The 21,847-nt window shown below is 40.3% G+C and overlaps 2 protein-coding genes across 3 annotated transcripts in view; one reads left to right on the plus strand and one right to left on the minus strand.

Moving 5' to 3' along the window:
- Positions 1 to 4,501, minus strand: part of LOC128741538 (uncharacterized) — a 148,918-nt gene extending 144,417 nt beyond the window's left edge. Inside the window, exons 1-2 of one of the 2 annotated variants that reach the window (XM_053837425.1) lie at positions 4,218 to 4,501; positions 3,676 to 3,793 (exon numbers count right to left, since the gene is read on the minus strand). The gene's annotated coding sequence lies outside the window, so the exon portion shown is untranslated. Of the gene's footprint in view, positions 1 to 3,675; positions 3,884 to 4,217 lie in introns of both variants that reach the window. The other variant, XM_053837424.1, reaches the window with a different exon arrangement.
- A 6,499-nt stretch (positions 4,502 to 11,000) lies between these two features.
- On the plus strand, positions 11,001 to 13,565 carry LOC128742602 (protein adenylyltransferase Fic). Its single transcript, XM_053839014.1, has 3 exons — positions 11,001 to 12,070; positions 12,135 to 12,734; positions 12,790 to 13,565. Coding segments are annotated over exons 1-3 (1,512 nt in total). The 5' UTR covers positions 11,001 to 11,159; the 3' UTR covers positions 12,791 to 13,565.
- The last annotated feature ends 8,282 nt before the right edge of the window (positions 13,566 to 21,847 follow it).

Raw genomic sequence — 21,847 nt, forward strand, 5'->3', positions numbered from 1 at the left:
ACGGACTTCGTGAATATTGTACCACTCGAGTCTATCCCCGCTCTTCTAATCGAACCCTCCAAAGCGATGTTAAAAAGCAACCATGAAAGCCCATCACCTTACCGTAACCCTCTTCGAGATTCAAATGGACTCGAGACTGCCCCTGATATTGGAACAACACACATTACTCGATCCATCGTCGCCTTGACCAATCGCGTTAGTTTATCCCGAAATCCGTAGTAGTGTAAAATCTGCCATAGCTGATCTCGATCGATCATGTCATACCGCTGATTTGAGTTCGATGAATAAATGATGCGTGGGCATGTTGTATTCGCGACATTTCTGCCGAAGTACGAAAATCTGATCCGTGGTGGCACGGGCATCCATGAATCCCGCTTGATATTGCCCCACAAACTCCTTTGCAAATGTTGATAATCGACAACATAAAAATTGGGAGAGTACCTTGTAAGCGGCGTTCAACAGTAGGATTGCGCGGTAATTACGACAATCCGACTTGTCGTTTTTGTAGATCGGACACACGATGCCTTCCGTCCACTCCTCCTGTAATAGTTCCTCCTCCCAAATTTTGACAATGACCCAGTGCAGCGCTCTAGACAGTGCGTCACCATTGTATTTCAGCAGCTCGCTGGGTAGCTGATCAGCCCCAGCCGCTTTATTGTTCTTCAGCCGACCGATCTCTTCTGCTACCTCCTGGAGGTCGGGGGCTGGTATTCTGTCATCTTCTGCACGTGCTCCAAGATCTATTGCCATATCGTCACCTTCATGTTCAGCAAAATCGCTTTTAAGGTGCTCGTCATAATACTGCTTCCACCTCTTGATCACCTCACGTTCGTTCGTGAGAAGATTACCGTCTGAGTCCCGTACATATCGGTCTGCGGCACATAGCCGCGAACGGTTTAACTTCTCGTATAGCTTCCGTTTATCGTTAGCACGTTATTGTGCATTAGTCCACTGCAATTCAGCAGTTATTGTGCATTAGTCCACTCCAATTTACAATATTACACTCCAGGTTGGAGTCCCTTCGATCAAAATGGAGTCAGCCAAAACGAGTCAGTGCAACGGAGATTCAATCGTTGTGCTCTTCGGAAACTTTTGTGGAATAACTCCTACCAACTACCAAGTTAGGAACAACGCTTTAGAATCATTGAATAGAGCGATAGTTGTCACCGAATTGTTGACTTCGCGAGCGAATTCTCCGTCTACACTGGAAAGCCTTGACCTACATGTCCGAACTTGTACCTTGCCCAATAGCCCCATTCTGAAGGTGCCGCATTGACGAATTAACTGCATTAGTAACCTCATCACTGGTCTACAACGCCATTTTAACCGTTTCCGTTCGACGTTTCGACTTCGACGTCAGCCTACGTAGTTCATCCTTCCCCATCATCTTCCAGTTCTTCCACCCAGACCTGATCGCGAAATGATATGCTCAGAAACATTAAGAGCTTGCCGGTTAGCCTGGTTCGATGATTGTAGAGTGCCACCGAGAGAGCTGATGTCTTGTAGAGTGCGAGTCTTGCGTAGATAGAACTTTCGCTTACTACGCGATCCGTAGAAGCCACTGTTCACAGCAATTACCGCTGAGCCGAAGGCACATAAAGACACGCATCAGTCTAAAAAATCTGATGGGAAACCATGGTTACCTGAACACAACAAATCTAAATGCTGGTCGCAGTAGTCTAGTCTCCTATAAACAAAAAAAACGGTTAGCTGAAATTTGCCATCGTTTTTGTTAGACTAAATCATACGCTGCCTTAAACTTTATTAACAGATGGTGCGTCTACGACTTCAATCCACCAAGTTTATCAACTTGCTATCGTGCGTGTCCCCCGAAAACCGTATTGGGATTTATCAACAATTGCTTCCTACGCTCAGGATAACCCGACGGATAGCATAATGACTAGACTATTTTTCCCAGTTGCCTTGCAAATCATCAACCTTTTCGCTCCTTCATCTCCTCAAAAACTGTAAAATTCACAGCATAACTGTCATTTATCAATGTCAGTCCTGTTGCTATCAACGCCTCAATTTGCTTCATCGTTCAAAAGCTAGAAATCTTGTTTGCAACATCCGTTCATTTGTAATTTTTCGGTAATCAAGTTCCCCGTCGTTACATATAAGTAATGAAAGCTTTGGCACAATTCGTTTTCTAATAAGGTTGATCATTTAGAAGTAATTCTTCATCTCCACAACAACTCGTTCCCAGTGCTGCTATTGACAAATGTTTTTTTTTTTTGTTTGATTAAAGTCACTTTAACAGCTTGGGTCATTTGTGACTTCTGCTGGATTGGGATTTGAACTCGGGTCCTCGGTGTGAGAGGCGTAAATGCTAACACCAACACACCGGGATTAACCACTGCTGCTGACATTTGATCTGGTGATGAACTCTTTTTCCAGCAGTTGCAGCATTTCTAACTGCTCTGATGTGCTACCTCAGCTACAGCCACCTCGTGAACGCTCACGGTTGACGCATTTAGGGCCAATAGTTTTCGCCCTTTGGTGCTGGTCGTGCCGCAAATAAACCTCCTATTCGTTCGTTCACATTTTCTACACTTTGCACATTGATCTGCTCATCAACTTTCTGTGAGTTCTTTGCAGCGACTGCTTTAGCTGATAACCGCTCGATGCTTCACCGTATCTTCCCTGATGGCCTTGATTTCAGTACGTTAGACAATCCAGAGGTTGTGTTGTTTTCATCCCAAAACAATCCAGAATTATCCCGCAAAACAAGTGAAATTTTTACCTTTAAGATACTATTGCATCAACGCATAAAGCTCAAACACTTAACGTGATATTTCTTATCAAACTGTGTCTTTTGACTTTTGAAATAGTATTACCAGATGGTGGAAATGGCACTTTGGATTCTTTTTACAGGAAAAATATAAAATATTGTTAATTGCTGAAAGGCATTATCGGGCTGATTCGTGTTAATTGCGAAGTGTGCTACTGTTCTACATAAATTGAAGTCGATTTCCACAGATCTGATAAGAACCTCTTCACACCGTCGGTGTTTCCTCGCAATCTTTGACTAACAGTTTCCTTATCGCTTTCTCTTATAGAGAACAAAGCGAATGAACTTCCACTGCACCGTCTCAATTCGGGTGTTTCCATTCTGGTAAGTAAAAGCCCTGCAGTGGTGAGCAGTATTCCAGCGTAAAACAAACCAACGTACAGCAGAGTGATTTCAGGTGATAGCTAAACGTCGTTTAGATTTGTAAATATGAATGATGTGTCTCAGATTTCTAGATTGAATATAAATGGGTCTGAAAAAGTTTATGTTTTATTTTGACTCTATAAACTGCAAAAATAACTGGTTTACAATGCTTTTACTGCATTTTCAATAGTATATATCTACACATAGATTCTTACATATAATACTCCATTCGATAAACTTGGAGATAAAATTATGTTCTCTCCTTTTCGCTTCCCGCCCGATAGAAAGAACTTTATTAAAGTACACAAAATTTCGTATGAGGAACCATTATGCATAACATAGGATGGTGCAAAAATTTCCGACCGAAATGGTTTGTCAGAATTTCCTTGTTCTCACAAACAATAAACCGAAAAACAAAATTTTAAATACTTTTGCCTAGAATGTGAAAATAAATTGCTAATCACGTTTCTGTTCAGTATTTAAAGCTTGTTAAAGGTATTCTCGAATTCTATTTTACATACCTAATTGATTGCTCTTGTCCAGCTCGTCCAAGTCACAGATAGTCAGTGCCGTCCCGTTCAGAACTACTAAGCATGTATCCTACACAATTAAATTAATTTCCGCTCTGTTCTGCGCCCGCTATTCGAATGGAACCAGAATATTAATTCCACTTAGTATTGCTTCGCTCTTTCTGTTCGCACTACGTTCTTTCAGCAGCAATTGGAAATTCTTTCGTAGAAATAAATCACAAAGCACGAAGCACTATTATAAGCTAGTCCCCAAATGGGAACACTTTGCCACTAAACTCTTATCTGGGTTTTGTTATGCCACCCGACTGAATAGATGGCATAGCATAACCATTCCACCGATGGGAGTAAAACCAAAAACAAGTGCACCGTTGAGTCGCTTTGAGATCACATCACCAGGTAGCGGACTGCATAAATTTTTCTTATTGGCTTCTCGAGCCAACTCAATTCAAAACATCTAGGTATTTATTCTTTCACCGTTAACTGTTAAATTTCAAGTGAATTTTACCAAATTGCATCGTCAATCTTCAACGTACCAGAATTTTTCTCTCGCATTGACCAATTCGACCAATTTTTTCCGATTCAGTCGTCACCTCTTGAGTTAAAATTTTCAATGTATAGACAATACACAAGGTTTCACGGCCGATGTGGTAGAAACAATATTGACTAAGCACTCAATTTTTCCCAATATTCAACTGGAAGTGATATCACGGATTCGCGCACGCACAACCAAAGAAGATCTATCAGTGATTGAGGAAAATCGTGAAACAAAAGTTTTTCTTCGTTCACCACCTCACACTACTGAAAAACGCTGGCTGACCGTTTCTCGAACGAAGCGAACGACGAATGAAGTTTCAGGTTTCAGTGTCTTTCAGTCAGAAGTTTTTGCGTCAGTGATGACAGTTTGAATAATTTGCAACAAGAGATTCAAAGGTGGAAACATCGATGGAAACATTAATATTGCACAAGCAAAGCTCGAAAAATCACTTCGACCATGATTTACAAAATAAGTCAAAATATGCAATAAATCTGAATAGTAGCATAATTTATTCAACTTTTGTTAATTTACAAAATTATATGTATTATTCCCTGAAGCTGAGGACCAATAATGAACACAATATTGCGCAAAATACTTTATTCTGAATTGAAGTCGGGTATGTGCACACCTTTTCATATAACACGGATCTCACAGGAATGAATATCGACAGCTCTATAATATTATTCTTGAAAACAAAAAAGCTGGTAATTATTTTTTTGTCCATAACATTTGCACCCTTAATTATGATTGTTTCTATTTCAGTTAATTTTACACGTGCGATTTGTTACACTGATACCGTTTTTGTTTTTGGTTAGGTCCAACCTAGATTCGTTTTGCTTCCAATTGAACGGCTGTTAAAACGTTTGTTTTTCACTCCAGGTTGAATCTAGTTTCGCTCTGGATTGTACTTTTCAGACGACGGGTTTGCATTGGGTATTTTCATAGTTTCAATACACTGACAACCCGAAAACGTTTGTTTATTCTCCCAAAAATGTTTTTTATTCAGTGGTCCTGTTGGAACTAACCCACGTTAAAAATAAAAAAAAAAACGTTATGAGAAAACTTTTGTTTCTTTTTGTTTTTTAACCTGTTCTTTTTGTTTTTTAACCTACCTAAATAATTCTACCCGTAAATAGGTCGAATTTAGCTCTAAAGCTAGGTAGAAACTACTCAAAATGCCCTTAAAGTGTATTATCTCAAATTTTGGTTGAAAATTCGTCCAATTTTGGCTACTTGCTCAGTGACGAACTGACGTGACACGGGCGTTTCATTTTTGACTCACAAGATCTTGCATGCAAACGACCACTTACTTACAAGCGAGCAACCGCTTATGATGGATTTCACGCCACTCGATCAGAGGTTGGCATGACCCTCTCAGAATTTAATGAGTGTAAAGAGTTCATGTAAATAAACAACTTTGAATACTTAATTTTTCGAAAATTTGTCTAGACCACGGGGTAAATCACTTCCTGCATAAATATTCAATATGTGATAAATATATTTACTATTTTAAATGTGTCCACCTCATCATAACAAATCTTGCCACATACTGTTATGAAGTAATTTGCGGTTTTGTCACTAACGAAAATGACATTAGCTGTGGCTCGTTTGCGTAGGAGTGAGAGGGGAGCGACTCAACAAACACCGAAGGTGAATTAAAATGCTACCCCAAGGAACAATTTTTGCTTATTAAACGTTTAACCGATAGCTTTTATTCAGCACATGCTGTATAGCTGCTTTTCAAGTATGTCTAAACACCTCTGTTCAATGCTTATACAGTTGGTTTTGGAGAATTTAAACAGCACAGTGCTGAATATGGGCGTGGAAGATGCGTTTGCATGACAGTTATTGTGCGCGCATTCCCTTACTGGACACGACGGTTGAAACAGTCGTGTTTCTGAACGGTCGTAAAAAGGGTCGTTTTTAGCTTTTGACAGATAAAATGTCAAATTGTGTCATCATCGCTGTTTCATTATTGGAACCAATCGAGCAAAGTAAATAAACCTAGGAATTACCGTTCTATCAGAAGAAACGGAATGAAATTCAGCATGAAATGAATTTGTATTTTCAACGCCGGTTTGCCGAAATTTCATAGTGAATAAAGCGTAGTTTATCCTTCATTATCCAAACAAGTAATAACAAAGCAATAACGTTCGTATTCGAAAACAATTTGTTTAATGCTTTTGTATGATTAACACGAAGTCACGATTAAGGTTGCGACAGAAACGCAATGAGCCTGTGTTGCCAGTTATGGCGATAAAACATTACGAACTGTGTTGCCAATTTAGTCATTTTTTACCTTTGGAACGTTTGAAACAATATCTGAACTCCCCTCGGAATCCATCGATCAAGTAAATGCACAATATGCAACGTATAGTAAAATGTTTATGCAGTACGTATTAATATGTTTATTAAACCTCTGCTGATGACACTGAAGCTACGTTTATTCCACAGCAGTTCAACATTTAGACAAGCAAAAAGAAAAAAATATGCAGGAAGTATTTTTATTTTATTTTATGGGTTTCGTTATTTTCATGGCCATTTTTGTATGCATATATTATAATTTAATAAGAGGACTTAGTAGGAAATCATTGGTTGACTCAAAATTCATCAAGCCTGCCACCAATACTTTTTTTCATTCACCCGGATTCGAACTTACATCCTGTCGGTCGGAAGCCGTCAACGAACACATCTGAGATAATCTGACATATGACAGGCACCGAGTTTTTAGCCGATGTAGATTTACCAGGTTAAGTTTGTCAAGCGTGGAACAAAAATAGAATAAAATACATTTAAGCGCTGAAGAGTAGTTTCTTAAATCATGTTTGGCATCTGCTGTACAAGATTACTTTAGAAGTACTTATTCCGCACATGTTAAACATTTAATAAACTATTTGTACTAAAATAAAGCATTTCACTTGTACCACCAGCAACATAACACAGTCATTACGCAGAGGACTTTTTTCTTTTGAATATTGACAACCGTGAGCGGTGCTACACTGAGAAAACTTTTCGTATAGTTTCTATGTGTACCACACATAGATTTTTGCAATGTGCCCAGTCAATGAACTTTATATGCCAAACAGTTATAATTTATGGGTACGCGAAACTTTTGCACATACTATTCATATGCGTATATTTTTTATGTGTATAATTGCACATACTATTTATATCCGTATAATTTTTATGTGTATTTCTAGGCAAATTGTGCTTATATGCGGCACATGATAATCATCTGGGATTTCATATGGAAATTTACCATTAGTTATGTGCAGAATATTTTGAGTGTACTGAATAAAATTCACTGGAAACTAGAAATCCAGAATGTTCGGCCAGCGATTGTTCATTTAGTGATGTGATTAGCAGCAGCAGTGATTAGTTAACAGCAGGAGTGATTCGTGCTAGTACCGCAGAGGAGGAGTACTTTTGTCACCCCGTTATTAGTTTACGCAGATAGTCCTGAGCTTATTGTTGCTTTAAGTCGCTCGCTGTCTGTGCACATCTATTTGTCATCGGCTTTGATTTAGTTTTTTCATCCAAAAAACAAAAAAGAGCAGCGGATGGCACGAGAAGCAGTGGTGTTTTCGCGCACCGGCAGCAGGAGCTGGTCACACGATTACGGCGCTACCAGCAGCGGTGGTATCGTCACTCTGCCACCCGATCATAACAATTCTGACGGCTTTAGCCCGACGGAATCCATCTCGCTGAGCAAATCCATTGTGAGTAACTCGCAAAGCGTCAAGCAGTCAGCTGTCTTTGAATATACGTTTGTTAAATTTATCGGTACGACGAGGGATAACGACACGCCGAGGGAAAAGATACACACCGTACAGGCAACAACACATAAAAGGATTTCCACGATCAGCAAAGATTTGCGGCGGCTAAAAGTGGTTCTAGAAATGTTTTCTATTCTTAATGTATCAAACAAATAAAATAAAAATAAAGTGTACCTAATATAAATTTAAAGCATAAATTATAAAGTGTAAAGTATAAAGTGTCATTCAAGTTATTGGTGTTATTGCTTGCCATCAAGCACCTTTTATTCCACACCTGCTGTTGGTGGTGCTACTGATACGTTTGTACAACGATCATTCGACACATATTCCACAATTACTCTTAGCAATGCAGCTGATGCGTTTGGGCAACTTTCATTCCACTCTTATTCCACACTCGCTCTCAGCAATGCTGCTGATACGCTTGCGCAACGCTCATTCCACACTTATTCCACACTTGCTCCCAACAATGCTGCAAATTCGTTTGTACAACATTTATTCTACTGTTATTCCACTTCTATTCTGCACTTGCTGCTCAGCAATGCTGCTGATACGTTTGCGCAACGCTCATTCCAGACTTATTCCACACTTGATCTCCGTAATGCTGCTGATACGTTTGCGCAATGCGCATTCCACTCTTATTCCACTTTTATTCCACAATTGCACTTGACTGACACGTTTTTACAACGTCTATTCGACATGCATGTTCATGGTAGCTTTTGAGCGACCATTATTCCACACCTGCTCTTAGCCGTACTGCCGATACGTTTGCATAACGTTTATTCGACTTTTATTCCGCACTTATATAACAACGTATAGATGTTGATTAGAAGCTAGAAAAAATATAGGATATGACGTTTAAATAGCAGACAATTCAGCAAATTCGCTTATTCAGCACCGAATGCTACCACACAACTCTTATTCCACACCTCTTGTTTAGGTGCTGCCGTTTTGTTCCTTGGGACTGATTTGGTCACAACTGATTTAGCTCTGAATACAGGTGGTAGACGCTGAACAATTTGTAGTAAAGGCCTCTGTATTCTATAAGTGATTAAGCAGCCAACGAATGCGCTGTAAAACAGCTGCTTCACATAATAGCACAGAGAACAGACATCCAAGCGAAAGGTCCCCACTTGGATAAAACTTATGTCAAATTAGTTGGGAAACTATAGTGATGATGTCACTAAAGGCGCATAAAATTCTACACTAAACTCACAACAGCTAGCTTCTGGCGCTAGCATAACGGTTACAGTCCATATATATTAGTGCCAGAGGAGCCAAAGGTTGTCAGTGTGCAAATCAAAAGAATCATTTAGTTGGGAAACTATAGTGGTGGTGACGCTAGCGTATTAGGTGATTTTAATTCGAAATTTTATCCAAGAATTCCCGAAAAAATTGTTCCTGAATTCTTTCGTGATAATAGTGAACTTTCGTGATTCGTGATAATCTCTGTGATAATAGTGTCACAAGCAGATTAGGCGCATCTTCAACCTCTCCACAACCCGTCAATATTCTCAATAATTGTGCTATACTTGCTGAATAAACGATTTGTCATCTTAATAAACAGCTCTCCCACGAAGCACTTATGCGCTGATTAAATATTTTAGCAGCCATTATTATTCAGCCATAGCTGAATATGCTTCGAATAAAATTTATGAAAACAATTCTACAATACTTATTCAGCCGAAATTGGAGAACTTATACAACCTATTTCGTTTGAGGCAGAAAAAACACTTGTTAAGAAACATGAAAACACATTATTAAAATTGTGGACTAAATGATTACACTCGAAAATAGTAAACTTACCAACTATTAACGCAAACTCCACGAACATCATCCCGTAGGGCCATTTTCTCGATACTCAGATTTGTCAACAGTTATATACAGGTATTTATATAGAGCTTTCTAACAGCTCAACCACCCACACAGCAAGCACGAAAAACGCGTGTATATACATGATATTTGCCTCATTTTGGCAAAGGGCAGATGCTTGTTTGCCTCATTTTCAAGCACCAACACACATAAGAATGGAAAGGTCTATACAGAATCATTCTATTTTTTGATTGATTTAATAGAGACCCTACGATCACAGATTAAATTCGCCAATAAATCGGGTGACGGGTCGGGTGACCAAAACCGATTCCGTTTGATGATTGATCGGTACACTTAATTGGCAAACTAATCCTTGCAGCCTAAATCGACTCTTTGACCGATTTAATCGGTACCCTACGATAACAGATTAAATTTGCTAATAAATCGGGTGACGGCGTCGGGTGACGAAACCCGATCCCGTTTGATGATTGATCGATGTACTTAATTGGCAAACTAATCCTTGCAACCTGTACCGACTCTTTGACCGATTTAATTGATATCCTACGAAAACAGATTAAATTCTCCAGTAAGTCGGGTGACGAAATGAACCTACCTACGCAACCCGACTATGTAGGTTGATTAGCAGGTTGATGTCTTATGTCTTATGCCCCTATTAGGCACCCTATTTCGTTGGTAGACGCGTAAAATGCCATCTGTCAAACTTTTTATGGGGTTGTTTCTGTCTTTCACGGAGCGAAAAAGCTCCAGTTTGCTTCAAACAAAATGATTGTTGCTTTAAGCCTCAATAAAATATTTTTATAACAACCTGAAAATATTGTTGTTTCAAAACGAGATTCTGTTTGAATCAAGGAAATAACAGTTTTGAATTAAATGTAAAGTATTTTTAAATTTGAAGTTAACATTGATATAGCAATAAATATTTTCATTTCAATCATACATTTCAGTTTGAAACAAAACGAAGTTTTTGTTTGTGCGTAAAACAACCATAAATATGGTTGAAACTACATTTTTATTCTCCGTGTTTGTTCGAATGGAGTAAAAATTTATCCGTTCTGTAGTAAGAATACTGCATCGTGCAATCATCATCAAAACAAAGAGATAGTCATTAGCCGTCATCATCGCTGTAGTGAAAGCAAAACAATCCTGGTGGACCACGTCAATAACAAAAGTTTCGTTCGTCAGACAAATACACGAATAGGATCCATCCAATCCGTCGAATTATTCATCAGCTGAGTTAGCTTTTAGTTAAAAGGGTTGAAGGAAAAAAAACTATTGTACCTTAGTGTAACGCGATGTGCTTATCGTCTTGTGAATAAAACATAAATTTTTACAAAATGTGTTGTGTATACGAAGAGGCATCACCCGATCTAGCGGGAATCCGGAGGCGATCTCATCCAACTACAGCTCGCACAGAAGCCAATGCAAGAAAATGGCGTGGTCGAATAAATGGCTTTCACTATTTTGTCATTTTTGTTTGCGGTTCACTCGTTTCTGTATTGATGTTTGCTCTTCTAAACTATGCTCCACACTATCGGTCTCTTCCCCCTCGTGTTGCACCCCGCTATCTACCGGATGGACGCTTTCTTCAGCTAGTGGATGAAGTGCCAGTTATAGAACCGTATATGTCCGCAGTTAAGATTGCCGATAAGGCTGCTGTAGAAATTGATGCTATACCGACTGGTCGGAATGACCAACACGATACAAATGAACAAGAAGCACTAAGTTCACTGAAGATGGCCGCGGAAATGAAATTGATGGGAAAAGATGATAAAGCGCTCCGATTGTTTGAACATGCATTAGCATTATCGCCCAAACATCCGGAGGTTTTGACAAAGTATGGTGAATTTCTAGAGCATTCCCAGCAGGATGTGGTTACTGCAGATCATTACTACTATCAAGCGCTCACAGTAAATCCAGCATATTCTGATGCATTGGAAAACCGACAAAGAACGGCGAGAATAGTGGAACATTTGGATGAGAAACGGTTTGAACGATTGGATCAGAAACGAAATGCGCTTTCATCGATTATCGCTACGAATGCCGCTTTAAAGCGGGCGGAAAAGGAAGCCTACATCCAGCACATCTATCATTCGGTAGGTATTGAGGGGAACACAATGAGTTTGGCTCAAACTCGATCGATTGTGGAGACGAGGATGGCTGTTGACGGTAAGAGCATTGACGAGCACAATGAGATTCTGGGACTAGATGCTGCTATGAAGTATATAAACGCAACGTTAGTCAATAAGTGAGTAATAGTTATGCAATAAATCGATTTCGACTTTATAGTAATTATTTCGTCTATGCGATAGGAATGATTTCATTACAATGAATGATATTCTGGAGATACATCGGCGCGTTCTGGGCCATGTTGATCCAATCGAAGGTGGAGAATTTCGTCGTACGCAGGTTTATGTTGGGGGACATATCCCCCCTGGCCCAGGCGATTTGGCGATTCTGATGAATCGTTTTGAAGATTGGCTAAATTCGGAGCAATCATATTTGCTGCATCCGGTTAGGTATGCCGCCATGGCCCACTATAAGTTGGTGCACATTCATCCGTTCAGTGACGGGAACGGTCGAACGTCTCGTTTGCTGATGAATACTTTGCTAATGCGAGCCGGTTATCCACCGGTTATTATTCAAAAGCAGCATCGACATAAATATTACGATTACTTGCAAATTGCCAATGACGGTGATATACGGCCATTTGTGCGGTTTATCGCAGACTGTACCGAGCGGACACTAGACCTGTATCTGTGGGCAACAAGTGACCTTTCCAATCCTATTCCACTGCTGGCACAGGAGAGTATGGCCAAAGGAATACCGTTAATCGACGGGTTCGAAGAAAATGTTAATCCAACTACGGAAACCAGTGTAACGGGTGATGCCATTCGGATAGGCACTATTTGGTAAGTTTTGAAATCCGTTGATGGTTCACCTGAACTAAAAAAAATCGTATTGCAGATATTTGCTTGCCTCGGTGCTCATTATTGCCCTCGTGGTATTACTATCGCGCCGGAAACCGCACCCAGTCGTGATGCTGATAGCAGTCTAGAATCGGATGTTCCTTTCATTAGTTTAGAAAACATACGCCCAAATGCAAACACAACAGTTGGAAAAAGTTAGTCAGTAGTTAAACAATTGGCTTTGTTGATGTTTCAAAAGAAGATTTTAGCTTTTTAATTAAATTTCCCACCAGCCATAGAGATTGATTAATGCCTCATTTTGTCTGTGTGAATTGAAAAAACGATATTCTAATTGTAAATATTTAACTTACAGGTAAAGAATGTGTAAAAAGTAGAATTTTTTTCAAATATTAGGATTTTGCATAGCTACTGTAAATATATTACTTGTTTAAATACCAGTCTATAGATTAACGTTATTACTGAAATTACTATTGCGCACAACATATGAATTCCAGATCAAATTAGGTATACAGTTCAGTAGTTCGTTAAGGTAATGCTTTAACAGGGTAACCAAAGTTAATTTTTATGTTTGTTTTATACTTACTACATGTTTACTCCAGTATCTAATTAGCTCCGTCTTTGCAGGACGAAATAAAATTTGCGAAAGCGTTGTGTCCCCTTGTTAAGTTTATTTACCGTTATTATTTATCGAGCGTCACTAGTAATTTGTAAATTAGTTTTGCGTCTGTGATTTTAGAAGTCCTTTTATAAAAGAAAATAAAGCGGAACGAATAAAAATCTTATTATTGGATGGGCTTGAGAAGATACTATGCATGCCACCTAACATCGTTAAATCGAACGTTTTCTAAAGTATGCTCTTAGAAAGAAATCTTCCTATTTGTCAGATTATTGGTTAATTTTTGTGCATTGTATACCTAGCATGCCCTTTCAATTGGCTTCGAGGTACGACCCTGACCTAACAAGCCATAAACATGTGAGAGATGTGCGCGATAGTCCGCTGGTTTGACAGGGGTATGGGGTAGGCTCAATAAGCTTCCCTTTAAGAGCACAATGTTACAAATAACACTCTGCATCGTCGTCAGCATAGAGTTGAGGTGGCTAATGCAGCTTCAAGCGGTCGTGTCCATTCAACTCGCTCTCGGGCCAAGAGTAGCTAGTTTTCCAGATGTCTCGGTAGTCAAATCACGTACATCTAGTAACGAACGCCGATAATCCAAAACTTCAGTTACTGGAAGAGAAACATGCTTTCGAAAAACGTCACCAAATCGAAACACAAAACCTGTTAGCAGAGGAAATTAAAGAGGTGAATGAACTGGCAAGTAATAAAAGCAAAGTTACCATATGGTCTAGTCTTCGTGTAATTGGGGATGCTGCAGCAAAAGTAGATGGAATTTTCTTGAATACCATACTGCTTAAAGGACCGGATCAACTTGCGTCATTACCTGCCGTGTTATCTGTATGCCGACAGTACAAAGAACCCCCCGATACGAGAACCGGATCATTCTTAGCGATTCTTGTGTAGAAATGATCCAGCGGAAACTTTCGAGACATTTTGGATGGGTGTTGCAACATTTGGTTCCACATGTTCGCCCGCTTCGGCGTTTGTCGACCGTTTTCCGCGAACAGTTAAGTCTCAAGTAACATTTTTGTTGTATAATAGCTTATTAAACTATTGTGCAGCCGATTCCCGTGGAACAAGTGCTTGATAAGCTATTGTACAACAACAATGTTACTTGGCAAGTAATCTTGAAAAACCACAACGTGGACGACTTTCTGAATAAGAAGCAGTGTGCGTTTCCAGTGAAACCCGATTTATCCACCAAAAGGGATCCTTCCAGCTTAGGAATTGGTTGCCGAACAGTATGGCGGTGCTTTACGGATTGAACGAAGAAAAGTTACAGAACGCCACGTGATGCTCCCTAAATCCTTTCGAAAACAGTGACCGTATGCTGGAAATGCAGTGGCTGACAGTAAGCGACAAACTCCATTTTTCCATCAGATCAACTTAAAGGAAGAAATTCAGCAAAGCCAGTGATAGACTACGGATGCAGTGGGAAGAAAAGGTATCGGATGAGGTCTTTAAGTCTTGGATCAGGCCAAGTATCGAAAAATCGGTGACCTACGAATTCCTCGGTGCTACTTTTTGGATCAAACAGTGGACTCATATGGAGAATTATCCAAGTAACAAAAAGTTGGGGGGCTCTGTAGCCGCAAGGTTACCGAGTCTGCTTTGACAAGCGAATGGTCGTGGGTTCGAATCTTAGTAGAATCAGGCCATTCGATGTCAAAGTGACTTTAGCATGGGTTTATTCTCTGGCCCCTCATCACCCTTCCTTCATGCTGAGTTCTACATTATCCCGAAGACGCTTCTTATGGTTAGTATACTGGTATGAGGACCTAATGAGGTAATGGTTTTGAACCTCAGGAGGACTCACCAGTGCTAACTATAACGAGGCGAAACAGGTTTGGTATAGCAGGACATGCATCGAAGCATGGGTAAAACCCTCAACACATAAGCACGCATAAAAAAATATAAGCTTATCGTTTACTCAATAACGATAAAGCACAGAAATGCAGTGCAGAATATAGCATACACCCGGGCAACATTACAATAGATCAATAATGTTGTGGTCAAAGTGATAAGCCCCTACAAAAAAAAAGTTCCGATAAAAGTGGAAAGTTCGTATTTGATTATTACACATCGAAAGAAATGCAATGCAACTTCTAATAGAACTAGAAAGTTCACAAAAAGTTCACTTAAGTCGCTCTATAACACTGTTCAGCTGACAAAAACTTCAATAATCTTAGAAATATTGAGGGAAATTTCCACTTATTTTGTGATAGCATAACATAGCATAGTCAACCGTGCACACCATGGGTGGCTGATATGGGGTACCCGTAAGTACGCCATACACCTGGCCATGTCGATTGTAGAAACGGGTACGATAGTTGAACACCTACTTTAAGAGGATGCGGAAAAACTCACGCAATCTTCATAGGTGTTCATGTATCCAGTAATATACGATATGAATATGTGTAATCTATACCTATAAGAATGTATTTCTGTCTGTCTGTCCCTACCCTATGTTCCTTATAGAATCGAAAACTACTGAACCGATCGGAGTGAAAATTTGCATGTAGGGGTTTCTGGTGCCAGGGAAGGTTCTTATGATGGTTAGAAACAAATGAAACACAAATTTCTGCATAACTCAAGAACTAATTAATCAAATGGAACCATATTTGGCATGTGGGTGTTTTTGGAGGCTTGAATTTTTTCTATGACGAATTAGGGCCCCTTATCTTTTGACGTAGGACTACGTCTTTGTTTACTATACTGGGACTGGGTAGCACTTTGTGAAAACAAAAATAGAAGTGTAACGTTTGAATGAAAGATTTCAAATGCCAATAACTACTGAACTACTGAATGAAACTGAACAATTTATGTGTCGTTGGATAGATAAAATGACCAGCAATTTTATGGGTAGGTTAGAGAGCAATTTTAAGGAGGGCGTAAGAGGGGGGGGGCTCCTACACAAATGAAACACAAATTTCCTCAAAACTCGAGAACTAATCAAGCAAATGGAACCAACTTTGGCATGTGGGGGTTTCATAAGGCAGGATTTTTTTCTATGGTGTACTGAGACCCCTTCCCCTTCTAAGAGGGGGGGCTCCCATACAAATGAAATGCAAATTTCCTCATAACTCTAGAACTTATCAAGCAAAAGGAACCAAATTTGGCATGTGGAGGTTTCAGAAGGCAAAAATTTTTTCTATGGTGGATTATGACCCCTCCCCTCTATAGAAGGGGGGGCTCTTATACAAATTTCCTCATAACTCGAGAATTAATCAAGCAAAAGGAACCAAATTTGGCATGTGGGGGTGTTTGGAAGCATGAAATTGTTTTTGATTTTTAAAAGAAATCTCAATATCTCAATGGTTGCAGGCGTTGTACTTATAAACCCCCGTCCTCGTATTTTCAAAGCCACCATTGCATTCAATAAAGAATTGAATCTGAATATTTTACTTTTTCTCTTAATGGCGCTCACAGATTCTTATAAACATACATATGCCAGAAATACAGTTTACATTAGTCTTTGATCTAATGATCTGATATAGTCCTACGTCACCCTTTCGTACAACCCTTAGGGCTGTATACCTTGTAGTTTTTAGGAGGGGGGGCTACCATACAAATGAAATACAAATTTCCTCATAACTCGAGAACTGATAAAGCAAATGGAACAAAATTTGACATGTGGGTGTTTTTGGAGGCATGAATTTTTTCTATGATGAATTAGGACCCCTCTCTCTTTTTAGGAGGAGAGCTCCCATACAAATGAAATACAAATTACCTCATAACTCGAGTAGTAATCAAGTAAATGGAACCAAATTTGGCATGCGGGGGGTTTTGGAGGCAGGAATTTTTTTTAATGATGGTTTGAGACCCCTTACCCCTGTAGTAGGGGGATAAGGACTCTCATACAAATAAAACAGAAATTTTTGCGGAACTCAAAAACTAATCGAACTCGAGAAATTTTAGACTCTTTCATAAAACATTAATCAATAACAAGACCACAAAAAATTATCAATAGTAACATTAGATAATTCAGCGCGAGACGACCACAGACCTGCGGGGGGCAGCCCCCCGTAGAAATCACCTCTATCTAGGTTTATTTATTTTCCTAGATCTACTCACCTCTATTACTTTCCTTCAGTTGGGTCACCCCTGCGAAATGGTACTTTCTACGAAAAGATTTTCCATGAAATGGTACATCCCGCGTAAGGTTTTTCACGAAATGGTATTCCGCGAAACTCTATATTCCGCGTTATGGTCAACCGAGAATTGGTGCTCCGCAAAATGGTATTCGGCGAAATGGTTTGTAATGATGGCGAATATTTAAATGCTATCCGCTTTATTTTATCACGCTAAGCAATGGGGGGAGTTGTTTTCTACTTTACTGTGAGGAAAATTTGTATATTAAAACACCCATGAACTCCCCAGAAACTTGCAAAACTCGATATTGTGACAAAGGTCATCCGAGATTCACGATTTATGAACAACACAGTTTAATTTGTGGCAATACGAAGTTTGTCGGGTCAGCTAGTATAAATATATAAATATATAAGCGTAAAAATAAATTGAAATGGAGCATAAATGGGCAAAAATAGAACAATCTCACCAGCAATCCATCGAATGGAATAAAATTGCGTCGTATGAGCTTGCATTAGTGCATCTAATATCCAATAATTAATTTAATTTTTCCTTCTGCTATCCTGTCCGTTATTTAAACTTATCACTGTTAAAGTTTCCACTGGACAGTAGGCGCTGCCTGATGAGCTAAAACAAACAAATCATAAGAATAACATATGAGACTTACCGGGCCGTGTGACTCAGCCGTCTGCCCAAAATTGCAGCTTTGGAATCAGGCAGCCGGGAACCACGCAGCATCGCACCTCCTAGATTAGCTACTCAATAGAACATTAGCGGGTATGGTCGCGTGAAGCGCGAGGTAGGGGCTTGAGATGGCAAAAGCTAAATTGGTCGCTTTCTTGTTTGCCTTCCCCATTTCATACGCGAAAATTTCCACTTGTATTGTAATATTTATTAATATTTTTTGAAACGGTGGTTCTACAATTGACGAAGGGACGGTACGGAAAGTAATGAAAATTTTTTGGAATGGAGGGGAAAGAACGGACAAATGAGGGGGGGGGGTTATTGGTGCTACGCTTAACAAGTACTCGTTGTGACTCCTACCTTTTGTCCAATGCTGGAAGATGCATTGGTCGAACCAAGCTATAATCTGAGATTATAATCGAATTCGAACCCACAACATCCTCGCTGGTACCCATGTAGGGTAAATGGCTGAATAATGCGGAATATAGACCCAATAGTGGTCGTTAGCCTTTTATCCAGCAACTCCGATACAGACCTCCTCGTGCTATCAGGCGGAAAACGAGCAATCTTAGCGGATATCGGGCAATCAACCCCGGTGGAAACTAAGGCCGTATGCTAACCGGGAACGAGGTATAGTGAGTCTCGGCACTATAAGATGGCAGCCCCATCGCGAGACTCGGTAGTGTTGCCCCAGTACGGCTACACACCGAAATTAAATCGCACTTACAAACTTCAAGCAAATTCAGAGCGGAATATGCGGCATCGACTCAAGCGACGGAACAAGGACGACGAATGGAGACTCGGTACTTATAACTGCAGATCGCTAAATTTCGCAGGTTGTGAGCGGGTGCTGATTGAACAGCTTGAACCCCGCCAACTGGGCATTGCAGCTCTGCAGGAAATCTGTCGCAAAGGAGAGAAGGTATGGAAGATCTGTGGCGGAAAGGACCAGTTTTATCAGAGTGGTGGCACTACCAACAAACCGGGAACGTGCTTTGTAGTGTTGGGCGGAATGCAGGATCGCGTGATAGATTGGAAGGCGATCAACGGAAGAATGGATGTATTGAGGATAAAGGGCCGTTTCTGACCATTACCTAGTAGCAGTACATGTGCGCTCAAAGCTGTCCACCGGACACGTCAAATTCGCCCTCCTCGGCTGAACATCACGCAGCTAGATAACCCACAAGCTGCCGAGAACTACGCGCGAGTACTGAATGAGGCACTGGCTTCTTCCGAGGAGTTAGGTGCTTCAAACCTCGAAGATGGTTGGGGCAGAATACGCTCGGCCATCGGAGAGACCACTACCGAGGCACTAGGTATTGAGCCTCGGAGTATACAAAATAATTGGTTTGATGGGGAATGCTAACAAGTGGTAGAGGGGGAAAACTGCTTGGAAAAATTATCTAAGTATTGCCACTAGAGAGAACATGGCCAAATACTGACGAGCTAAGAACCAGTTGACCACGATCCTGAGGAGGAAAAAGCACCAAAGGAGAACAGAGATCGTGAAGAATTAGAGCAACTATTCCGAGTTAATGACACGCGCAAGTTTTATGAGAAGGTAAATCTCGGAAAGGCTACACATCGAAACCTGGTATATGTATGGACAAGTGAGGGAATCTAATCACCTTACTAAACCGGTAGTTCTATATGGACTAGAAGCTGTGACGCTGCTCACGGAGGACATACGCGCCCTTGCCGTGTTTGAGCGGAACATGCTGCGGACGATATTTGGCGGAGTACAAACTGAAAGCGGAGAGTGGCGGAGGCGTATGAATCACGAGCTACAGGCACTGCTTGGGGAGACTCCCATCGTACATCTAGCGAAAGTTAGCAGGCTACGGTGGGCCGGACACGTCGTAAGGATGCCGGATGACAGTGCGACGAAAATAGTCCTTTTCAACAACCCCACCGGCACCAGGAACAGGGGGGCCCAACGTGCACGATGGCTCGACCAGGTCGAAAGCGATTTGCGACTTCTGAGACGACTAGGAAATTGGCGACGAGCGGCCCAAAACCGAGTTGAATGGAGACGAGCGCTAGAAACAGCACGAGCCACCCCGGCTCTATGCTGAAGAAGAAGAAGAAGCAGGTTCGCTGTTGAAAAATCCCGAGAAATGTTTAACAAACAAGACTTGTTTGTTATTTGTTGTGACTTAGTCACATTCAATGCAAACCGCATACAATAATAATCGACAACTGTATGATGATGAGTTGGAGATACTAGTGCTTGAAGTCGAGGGGATCGTAAGTTCAAGGCCCGTTACATATCTGCCCCAAGGATTTGAGGAAGGAGGAGCTCTTATTTCGAACCACTTCCTCTTAGGAGCCTCCAGTGCCTTGAGACAGCCAGTTTTAATGCTCATCAATCCCCCATCGGCTACGAGAAACGCTTGGAACCCAATTCAAGTTCAATTGGATATTTTCAAGAGGCGTTGGATCCGGGGTGCTTACCAATATTGATGGAACGGTAGAAATGGTTGGGCGAATTAAAACTCTAAAGTAAAGCTGTAGGAAACTTAGTACTTACTGTAGATGAGATGCGACGCAACGGTTGGATGCGTGGTCGAGTACAAAAGGTCATTAAAGGGAAGGTGTGTTGGAGGCGGAGATAGGTAGTAAAACTGGATTCGATGACCAGTGTTATGGGGGAAGGATGTTACGGCTGGGCAGCCTACGCAACAGATCTAGACGCTTAGCGTTGACGTTGTATTCAGTGATCTGTCATAATGACAAACTAGATCGGATATATTGTTCATGTAGATAAAAGATTTCTTAGGGAGCTAACGTGCGAAAATAAAGTTGCAAAAGGAATTCAGTGGACTCCTTATTTGAATCAAGTACCACCACCAAGTAGAGTAGAATTAAAAAGAAAGGGCGAATCTTTCTCCTTCTTAATTCAGCGATGCCCAGTGTAAACAGCGGTGGAGTTCGAACAATTTTCTTTCGGAAATTTCAATTGTTAGTTCGCATCAATCAATGTTAACCTGGTTGTTTATTTTCGGTGAAGGATACCATCAATTGGCATCAGAGGATTTGATATCTTTCCTTTGATGAATAAGAAAACGCGTTTTTTCTGATCAAACGTTTACTGATTTTCATTTATCTCAAACATCGGCTTAAAAGTCTTTCCATTTTAATTTCTGCTTGCTTTGGCTAACACCAAACTTATTGACAGTTTGTAGTTGACGGGTTTATTTTTCCATCGGTTTCGATTTGTAATTATACCTGCCGAATGAAAGAAAAAAATGGCTAAACTAACACAACTCTGGCCTCCAAACAAACCCTGGTTCACTGAATGTTATCCTCAGGTGCAGATATAAGCCTAAGACTAACCGCAATCGATAAGAGAAACGATAGAGTTTTCTGTGCAGGAATGTACGCAAAAATTGTGGAGTGTAATTATGTCACGACTGCTTTAATGCACTCAGCAATTGTGTGTCGCGTTATTTAGGTTCAAAATCTGTGCTTGGACTCTAGTTGAGGTTGCGAACTATTTACTATAGGTGAGAAACAATGGTTTTCTTTTTTTTTCATAGGTACTCTATAGTTAACTATTTCATTTATACGAGTTTGTGTATTGTACTTTTGGCAACCTTCTTCTGCATTCCACGTGTAAAGGTTGATTCCGTTTCGGTTGGCCAATTGAATTGAGTTGTTTTTTTCTTTGCTAGTGTTTCGTGATTTTAGTTAAACTTTAGAA

The sequence above is a fragment of the Sabethes cyaneus genome, chromosome 3 (genome assembly GCF_943734655.1).
Source record: "Sabethes cyaneus chromosome 3, idSabCyanKW18_F2, whole genome shotgun sequence".
Classification (NCBI taxonomy): domain Eukaryota; kingdom Metazoa; phylum Arthropoda; class Insecta; order Diptera; family Culicidae; genus Sabethes; species Sabethes cyaneus.